This window comes from Grammomys surdaster, unplaced genomic scaffold (assembly GCF_004785775.1).
Source record: "Grammomys surdaster isolate TR1022 unplaced genomic scaffold, NIH_TR_1.0 125925, whole genome shotgun sequence".
Taxonomy (NCBI): Eukaryota; Metazoa; Chordata; class Mammalia; order Rodentia; family Muridae; genus Grammomys; species Grammomys surdaster.
Window position 1 is genome coordinate 1,812,829 of NW_021620749.1, and position 10,836 is coordinate 1,823,664.

Below are 10,836 nucleotides of genomic sequence, written 5' to 3' on the forward strand. Positions count from 1 at the left end.
ATGGATGGATGGATGGATGGATGGATGGATGGATGGATGGATGGATGATAGATAAAAGACAGGTGATAGATAATGATGATGTTAGGTAGATGATACATAGACACAGAATAGATAACAGATTATATAGATGATAGAGAGAGAACTCATAGATGATTAATAGATAACAAATAGACTGATCGATTGATTGGGAGATATAGATGACTGATAGAGATAGATGATTGATAGATGATGATAGACAGGCAGATAGATAGAAGATGGGTTAGATAAGATAGATGATAGATAGATAGATAGATGATAGATAGATAGATAGATGATAGATAGATAGATGATAGATAGATAGATAGATAGATAGATAGATAGATAGATAGATAGATAGATAGATAGATGATAGATACCGATATATAGGTAGACAAAAAATAAAGAAATGTCAGGCCATCCACCACCTGAGGACACTGGTAGCACCAGCCCTTACCTCGGCTGCGCCCTCTGCCTCGCCTGCTACATCTCCATTGGGAAGGGAAGATGCTTCCTCGGACTTTGTCACCTACACCAAATAGTTGAAAACACTTTAAAATTCTCTTGAGGACCTAACTCTCTTCTGTATCTTTTAACTAATTGAGTTATTCTTATTTTCAGCCTTCATTTTATTCAATACACAACAGCGGGGCCCACCTAGAGGTTTCCTTCCTCAATACAAGCCTTTTTATGTCCACCTTTCTGGGACTTTTCATAGTGTCTGACTCTCAGACATTCCCCACTGGCTGCAGGAGGATGTGAAACTCATCCAGCAGTATCAGTGGCCTTCCTTCCCAGGTGCTTCTGTCTTTCCAGAACTCCCGCTGCACACAGGAGATCTCTCGTGTCCGACATCTGGGGTCCTAGAACTCCTAGCCTCCTAAAATTCCTGCTACACACACAGCAGATCTGTTATGTCTGGGTCTGGCCTTTCCCACATTCTACTCCTTTGTCTTTTATCTCTTGTTAATGTGCTTCTCTCTCTCTGACCTGAACTACAATGTAACATTCAGTGCTGTTTGTTGTCTTTGTTGCTTATCTTTCAAACTGGACAATTCCAGAACATCTTTAGAAGCTCAAATCCCTACTTCAATAGTCCTCTTGACGAGTTTCCTCTAAGTCTTCTGATCCAACCTCTCATATGCCTTTCACTCAAAGCACCTGAACTTGGTAGGGTGGTCCCTTCCTTAGGTGACTGGCATTCATCTAAATATTTTGACATTTGTCACATGCTGATCACCATTACAGAAATGATATCAAAAGGTGTCATCATAAGTTGCTTTGGGCTATAAATCACATTATCTCGAGGATTGGCCCCGGGCACTGGGGCAGCTTCAAGTAGAGAACTGTGAGTTCAAAGTCAGCCTGATCTACACAGTGAGCACTTGTCTCAAAACAAACCCAGAGCTTGAGATATCACTTGTGTCTTATTCATTAAACAAATATTTTCCTAAGAGAAAAATCCATGACAGCGGTTTTGATATTGGTGCTGCTTTTGAGTCTGTTATGATATCCTGAGGTAATTCCCTGAGGAGGACAGGAACCACAGGATGCACTGATATTGACATGGAGTAACCACATTGCAGCAGTGTACTGCAAATGTGGAGCTCTGATATCGTCTCTGTAACATGTAACATTGATTGTCTATCTCTGCTAACTAGGGCAGGACTCCAGCTTCACCTGTAGTTGGATATTGTCCATTGATACTTGCTAAAATAAAACGTAGAAGAATGTTATGGATGAGCTGAAGAGATGGCTTGGTAGTTAAGAGCCCTCACTGGTCTTACAGAGAACATGAGATCAATTTCCAGCTCCTATCTGGTGGCTCACAACTATCCGTAACTCTAGCCCCCAGGGATTTGATGCCCTCTTCTGGCCTCCAAGGGTACCAGATGCACACATGGTGCACAGGTATATATGCAGGGAAAACACTCATACATATTTTTTTTAATTAAAGAGAATTGTATGGGGTCAACAGGTAAAAAAATAAAATAAAATAAAGCATTTGCCATACATAGGTGGAAACCTGGATTTGATCTCTGAAGCCCATACAAAGGTAGAAAAAAACCAATTCCACAAAGTTGTCTTTTAGCCACCACGGGGCGTGTGTGTGTGTGTGTGTGTGTGTGTGTGTGTGTGTGTACACATGTGCATACATTTGTGCACATGCATGCACTCACACATTTTGTGCACAAACAATAATCATAAATAGAATTTATTTTTTAATTTTATTAATTATTATTAATTAAAAGTGGGGGAGCCTTCTTGAGACAGGGTTTCTGTGTGTAGCTTTGGCTTTTCTGGAATTCAGAGATCCACATGTTTCTGCCTCCCAAGTTCTGGGATTAAAGGCATGCTGCAACACTATCTTACAAATAAAACTTATTTTTAAAACAAGAGTTTTATCTGTAATCAGACAATAAAGAACTATAGGTTAGTGATCATAACTTCTGTTATTTGTTTCAAGTGACATAGCCATGTATTTCTTTAATTTTGATGTAGCACATTCTAGGAAGATGTTTTTTTTTTCAAATTGGGGTTCCACCACCTACTCCATATTATTTTTCAAAATGTAGACGTTTCAGGTCCTTCCCAGACCCGCTGAGTCTGGTTTGTTAGTCATGACATATATGTATCTGAATATGCATATACATTATATCAATAGCTCACCTCTGTTCCCATTTAGCCTTATTAATTAGGAGTCCTGCTTGGGAGTTCTTCAAAAAATAAATTTGATAATTTTACAGATAATTATGTAAACATTTTTATTGACTTAGTTTTTTTGTTTTCTATGCCACAGTGGCGGAACAAATTTTCTCATTTCACACATGGTTCTTGTTTTAATTTGTCATCAAATGTGATGGCTTCTGTCACCTTGACACAGATTCACCCACTGGGTCATCTCGCTGCCCCTCAAAATGTTCTGATCCTCTAAGTATAGATTTAAATAAAATATTGGCATGATGGATAGCTCAACGTGTGGCATATAAGGGTTTTTTTTTTTAAGTGAGCTTCTTTTTAGATTTATTTGTTTCATTTTATGTGTATGAGTGCAGTGCTTGGTGCCTGCAGAGGTTGGAAAAAGGTGTCATGTCCCCTGAAACTAGAGTTGCTGATGTTTGTGAGCCAACACATGGGTGCTGACAATCTCACCTGGGTCTTCTGCAGGAGTAAGAGGCATCCCTTCCTGCTGAGCCAATTCTCCAGCCAGCCCCCACCCCTGCCACACACACACATACACTCACACATACTCACATACATGTACATACAGAGACACACACATATATACACACACAGGTACTCACACACATACATACACACATGCACATATACACGGAGGCACACATATGTACATAAAACACACACATATACACACACACATGCACACATATAAACACATACAGACACACATACACACAGAGAGACACATGTACATACAGACACACATATGTATATGTGTGAGTACATGTGTGTATATATGTGTGTATGTGTGCATGTGTGCTTGTGTGTCTGTATATGTGTGTGTCTGTATGCACATGTGTGTGAATGTGTGTGTATGTCTATGTGTGAGTGCCTCTGAGTGTGATACATGTATTTGTGTGTGCCCATGTGTGCATTTGTGTGGAGGCATGAGGTCAATGTACCAATCACTTTTCTTTATTTTCTTTCTCTTTCTGCCTTCCTTCCTTCCTTCTTTGCTTTCTTTTGAGCCCGGGACTCTCACTGAACCTGAATCTCACCAATTAACTAGGATTTACCTGTCTCCCCACCACACCCCACAGTGCTGTGATCAAAGCACACCTAGCTTTTCTACATGGACACTTGGGATCCGACTCGGGTTGTCGTATTTGTGCAGCCAGTGTTTTACCCAGCAAACCATCTTCACAGCCCCTACCACTCTCTCTTCCATGTAATGTTTAAACTAAAGTGATCTCATTGAGTGGGCCTTATGCCAAATTAAAACCTAAATTGCACGTAATAGCCATCAGCACTAGTGTGTGGGATATACTGTGGTTACATTTAACAAAGCAAATGGCATTTCATTTCTTTTAAAAAAAAAAAGTGGATTTATTTGGGTTTTGGGTTTTGGGTTTTTTGTTTGGGGTTTGGGGTTTGATTTGGGTTTTGTGTTTTTTGGTTTGGTTTGGGTTGGGTTGGGTTTTTTGTTTTTGTTTTTTTTTGTTTTTTGTTTTGTTTTTTTGGTCTCACTATACAAGCATTAACTAATCTCAAAATCTCTACCTAGCACCATTTGAAGAAAGCATTAACACAAGGTGTACAGTGGCCTGCACACTTAGACACCTCCATGCCATTGCCTAAGAAGGCTGACATAGGAAAGAGCACATGGGTACACTCTGCAAACCTGTCTGTGAGGTGTGGGTTTGAGTTTCTTGTCCTAAATTAAGAACTAATTTAGAGGGCTGGAGAGATGGTTCAGCAGTTAAGAATACTGGCTGCTCTTCCAGAGGTCCTGAGTTCAATTCCCAGCAACCACATGGTGGCTTACACCCATCTGTAATGGGATCTGATGCCCTCTTCTGGTGTGCCTGAAGACAGCTACAGTGTACTCACATACATAAAATAAATAAATGTTAAAAAATAGTCATTTAAAGCCAGGCAGTGGTGGCGCACGCCTTTAATCCCAGCACTTGGGAGACAGAGGCAGGTGGATTTCTGACTTCGAGGCCAGCCTGGTCTACACAGTGAGTTCCAGGACAGCCAGAGCTACACAGAGAAACCCTGTCCCGAAAAACCAAAAAAACAAAATTAATTTAGACTTATTTATACAAATCCCTCTTGAAATCAATCTGAGCACAAATAAGAAAATCATATAAAATTATTTTATGTGTGTGTCAGTGGGTATTTTGCCTGCATGTATGTCTGTGCACCATGTGCATGCCTGCTGCCCACAGAGGCCAGAATAGAACCTTGGATCCCCTGGAACTGGAGTTAGAGATGGCTGTGAGCTGCCATGTAGGTGCTGGTAACTGAGTCCAGGTTCTCTGCAAGAGCAGTGTTCTTAACCTCTGAGCCTCAAGCAAATTATTTTTGAAAAATAATTTGAATTTCAGTGTGTACGCGTGTCAGTGGGGTGTGGCATACGAGAGACTTGGTTGCCATGAGGAGAACGAAGCAGATGTCCACATGAAGCTCCATATTGAGACTAAGCTTTGTCAGCAGAAGCACTGGTTATAAGTAATCAAAGAGGAGTCGCATTGATTAAGGATACAAAGAGGAGGCAACGGATAAAACCCTTAGGGTGCTTGATTCTAGATCCTTCTTGCCACTTCTTACCAGAACAAAAAAGCAAACTCATAGTAAATAGAAATTACTAAGCTAAGGGCAGATGTCATTTGCGAAGGGAACTTTCTGTAGCTAGATGTTAAGTCATTCGTGACGACATAACTGCAGTCACATAAGTGGTTTCTATCTAGAACAAGAATGAAATCAAAACTGGGAAATTGTCTTGTGAAACCTTTGTATTATCTCTGTGCACACAACTTTTCAATAAACACTATATTAAAAATCATGTCAGTGCTGAAGCAACATACACACACACACTCATGCACACATGCACAGATACACACACAAATGCACACAAACATTACACACGAACACACACACTCTTGCACACACATCCACATATGCACACACATATGCACTAAAATGGTATAGAGATAAGCTGAGCACCCACAGAAGGGAGACATGTAAATTTCGTGAAGCATTCTGTAAGTCAAAAACTAAAAATCACGTTGTCTTAGAGTTTCACTGATGAGCACTGATGTTTGCCAGTTCTGTCTTCTGCTATTATAGCCTGTAGCAGACCACACAGGGCATCCAAGCTTACCTTTGATCCAGGAGGGGGAGCCAGACCAAGGAATGAATAAATAATATTTTCTTCTTTTGCAGAGAAGAAAGAGTCAAAATCCTTGAAGCAAAGAAAGAGAATATTTAAACCCATTATACACTTGGGAGCTAGAATAAGCCACAAGCCCAGTTCCTTTCTCTCAGTCATCAAGAACAAAGCATCCTCTCAGTTTGCTTTGTCAACTGATAGCTAAACCATACAGCCATAAAGTAAAGCTAGTAATTTTATGTTTGTTTTATACATTGTCATTGTCCCTACATAGCTTAAGAACACACAAATACATACGGGAAACAAAGGAAACGCTACAGAGAGAGGGATATCAGGGGCAGGTACACAGTACATGGAATGATAAGATGCTGAGAAGCCTTTTCCTCACCCTACTGGGTTTGTATTCTGTCCTCTTCCACTTCCCTGAGTACCAGGGACACTCATATCTGTATTATAAAGATACTAATCGTCAAGCCTTCTTTGGTTGTTCCCAAGCCCAGGCTGCCTCAGTCCTCAGGTAGTCACCCCAGACTGGTTCAACTTGTCATCGACAGACATGTCTGCTACTTCCAACAGTGATTCCCTCTTGGGCAGGTAACCTGGCCTTTACTGTACCTGGATTCCCACCCGGTGTTGCCTTTCTCTGATAGTTGACTACCATGGATCTCTGGACATCCTCCTCTGCTCTGCACAGCAGATGCTCAGGACTCCCAAGCACCTGATGACCCCACCTCTTGGTGTAGAGACGCCTACTGCTTGTCCCTGGTACCTACCAGCAAGCCAGCTTAGTCTGGGCAAGTTCCATGCCAATAAGAGACCCCATCTCGAGAAAGTAAGGTGGAAGAGGATGAGGAGAAAAACCCAAGGTTGTCCTCTGACTTCCATATGCAGGAGACCCAACCACATCCACTCAAGAACATACACACCACACATACACACACCTACACACACCACACACACACATACACACAGTCACACATTCACATACATACACACATCATGCTCACACACATACCATGCACACCATACACACATACATGCCATGCACACAGACATATACACCATGTACACTCACCACACACACAAACACACACTACACATACAGACCATGCACACACACATGCACACCATGCACACAACACACACTCACCATGCACACAACACACACACACACCGCACCAGGCACACACGTTATTTTATTTCATAAAGAACCTATTGCAGAAAAACTCCTTGCCACCACGGCTCCCTCCCGAATTACCCTGCACAAGACAGGTGGGAGGAGGGTAGAGAAGAATAGGTTCTCTGGTCTTTTATTATTTTGATTACATATATTCACTGTGGGGGCGGGGTGTGCACATGCCACAGTGCATGTGTGGAGGTCAGCAGACAACTTCTGGAAGCAATGGAAGCCAAGGCTTAGAGCTCAGGTTGCCTGGCTTGCCAGTGAGTACCTTACACTAGCCACCTCAGGGGATGGAAGCGGACTTTCTTCACAGAGAAAATCCTCTCTACACTCTGGGGAGCCCCGAGTACAATTCAAGGGGACTTGAAATAGACCATACACCCCCACCACACAAACTGAGGACACTGAAGCTGAAAGCACTCCCTCATCCACGAGACTGTTAGCTAAGCCCTTAAAGAAGCTAATCTGGCCTTGTGGATTCATACAGTCACTTTAAGTGCATCACACACGAGCCCCTGTCCATTTGCAACCTCAGAAAGTGACCTTATTTGGAAGTAAGACATTTGCAGCTGTACCTGTTAGAAGGGCATACTAAAATTAGAGTGAGTCTTTTTCAATGACTGTTATCCTTACAGGAAGGCCCTGTGGAGACACAAGTATACACAGGGAGAGCCCCAGAGGCCATGTCTGGATGATACTTCTAACAAGCCAAGGCTATCCTGAGCAACCAAAAGTAAGGAATGGCACAGGCTCTCCTTAAGAGCTTCCAAAAAGTTCCAAGCACTCACTGGCACCTGACCTCTGGAACTGTGAGAGAATAAATATCTGTTATTTTAAGCCACAAAGTCTGTGGCAGTTTACTAGAGGAGCTCAAAGCAAGCAAGCTAAGCCCCTAACAAAGCAATAATTCATACTTCAAGTCAGAGGCTTAAAAACTTTTGTGTTAAAGAGCAGACAGTGAATCTGGAGAGGATGATCTGCCAATAAAGTGCTTGTCTGGTAGACATGAGGGTCTGAGTTCTGTAACTTTAATTTTTTTCAAATCCTATTTTTAATGATGGTTGATAAACCCTTTGAACTTTCTTTGTAGCCCACTACCCACCAAAGGTAGTGGGAAAGAAAGGATGGGAGGGGGAGTGGACCTATTTAGAAGGCTTCTTTGTAGCAACTCCTGTCTGTGTTGTCTGGAAATAAGTGGTTCAATTCACATGTTATCAGGTAGAGGCAGCTCAATCCACTCACAAACACCTCACTGACACACCAGCAGTCCAGTTCAGTAGAGTCAGGTTAGGAACAGTGGTGACATGACCTATCAGAGACAGCCAAGCCTCAGCCTGGGCTCCAATCAGTATGAGGGATCAACAGGAACATCAGGAGACGTTCTCAGCTGTGTCTCTCAGGGAGGCAAAAATCAGGGAAAACACAAGACCCACAAATGTCACACAGCTAGCTGTACCAGCAGGCCAAGCTCTGTCTCTGGCACTCTGTGGAGTCCTAATTATAGCCTCCAAACACCATGTGTCCTCCACGTGCCCTTTCCTCAGCACGGGTCTTTCCTCAGCACATGCATCCAATCAGTCCGAGTCCTTGGAGGCGACAACAAACTGCAGCACACCACCAAAAGTTTTTGGTGTGTCCGAGTTTCTCTCTATGGCGTCCCAACAAATGCAGCTCAACTACACAATATAAGGCAGACCAATACATGCATGTCATTAGCGAAGAATCTCTCATCACAAGCCCTTTCACATGCTTGCTTTAGCAGAACATTCTCTCTCCTGTGTCTGCTTCAGGGAAACATTCCTTCACTAGTCGGCCTTAGCCTTTCACACCTGTGTCCACTTTAAAGAAAAGTTCCTTCATGTTTTGCCCCAGCAAGACACCATCCAACCAACCGACTTTCCAAAGAACCCTTAAGTTTCCACTTCAGAGTTCCATCCCCAGAGCCCATGTTAAAAAAAAAAAAAATAAGAAAATCTAGGAATGGCAGTGCACACCAATGACCTCAGCACCAAGGAGACAGAAGCAAGTGGATCCCTGGCACCTACCAGCAAGCCAGCTTAGCCTGGGCAAGTTCCATGCCAATAAGAGACCCCCATCTCCTGAAAGTAAGATGGAAGAGGCTTGAGGAAGAAAACCCAAGGTTGTCCTCTGACTTCCATATGCAGGAGAGCCAACCATGCCCACTCAAGAACACACACATCACACATACACATACCTACACACACACCATGGACATACACACCACATACACACAGTCACACACACACAAAAAAAACCACCATGCACACACACACACTCACATACTCACAAACTCTCTCATACACACATAGTATGTTGGGCCGTGTAACTTGTATAATTTTCGTTCTGCACATTCAGCTGGTGTGTTCTGGTGAAGCCTTGCTGCTGAGAGTGCTTGTGGCAGCAGCTTTAGCCTGCGTCTGCTTGAAGACAGGTGGTTCAGACAAAAAGCACAGACAGCTCTCATGACAGGAAGGACTGCAGCATGTTCTGCACTGGGTCAACTCTCGGATGCAGCTCACGCCAGATGGCTCCCTCTGCTCGACAGCACCCCCCTAGCCCCAGAGGAAGAATGACTTGTACGGTAAAACCACTTCTCCTTCTGAGAGTCCACTGATCTTTCAATGTTTCTTTCAGTGATTGGTTTTATTAAGCAACACCTGTAAACTCAGAGGATTGTGGCTTTGTGCTGAAATGAACTGTAAAGGGCTTAAAAATCAAGTCGTCAGACCAATGTGTAAAGTCTGCCAAGTATAACATGAACCCAACCCCCAGAGCCTGTGGAGAAAGAGAACTAACTCCCAAAAATTTCCTCTAGCTTCCACACCCATGTGCCATGGCTTGCACACACCCATACACATACACACACACACACACACGCACACACACACACACACAAATTTAAATGAGATAAAAAATTTTAAATATAAATAAAACTTCCATTATTATCAAAATGCCCATAACACATTTAAACTAACTGGGTAAGCTTGAACAAATTCACCTTGTTTCTGGTGTAAGACTACACATCTGCTAGCCAGTCTTTAAGAACGTATCACGTGTCTGCTGGGTATGCACTTCATTAGGCTAACTGGAATCAATCCCTTTCTACCTAAAGTACGAGTAACCTCTATTCTTACAAAAGGGACCTAAACCACCCTGGAATCCTCTGAACCGTCGTTCCACTGACTTCACCCTCTTCTAACTCTTAAATATTGATTTATGAACAAGCAACGTCTCTAAGCTAATCTGCTTTAAACAATTTCTGACAAACAGGGGCTGACAAGATGTGTCCGTTGATACAGTGCCTACCAGGCAAGCACAAGGCCCTGAGTTCTGGTCACCAGCACCTGTGTAGAAGCATAGAGCAGTGGCATGTGCGTGTGTGTCTGTATGTGACTCTGTGTGTGTGTCTCTCTGTGTGTGTCTGTGTGTCTGTGTGTGTGCATGTATGTGTGCATGTCTGTATATATGCGTGTGTGTGTGTGTGTGTGTGCTAGTGCAGGCCCATCACTGAGTCAGTGAGCTCCAGGTCAGTGACAGACTCTGCCTCAAAAAACAAAGTAGAAAATGATTGAAGAAGACACCCAGTGTCAACCCCTGGCCTACACACACACACACACACACACAAACACACACATGTGCGAGTACACACACACACGCACACACAAACACACACATGTGCAAGTACACACACACATGCACACACACACACACAAACACATGTGCGAGTACACACACACATGCACACACACACACAAACACA

General features: G+C 42.9%; 1 protein-coding gene across 1 annotated transcript in view; it reads right to left on the reverse strand.

The window, feature by feature from the left end:
• The window catches only part of LOC114608535 (SH3 domain-binding glutamic acid-rich protein), a 26,293-nt gene that overhangs the window by 8,916 nt on the left and 6,541 nt on the right, over nucleotides 1–10,836 (reverse strand). Inside the window, exons 3-4 of the mRNA XM_028752507.1 lie at nucleotides 5,864–5,944; nucleotides 473–544 (exon numbers count right to left, since the gene is read on the reverse strand). Of these exons, the coding sequence (XP_028608340.1) occupies nucleotides 473–544; nucleotides 5,864–5,944 (153 nt within the window). The remainder of the gene's footprint in view (nucleotides 1–472; nucleotides 545–5,863; nucleotides 5,945–10,836) is intronic.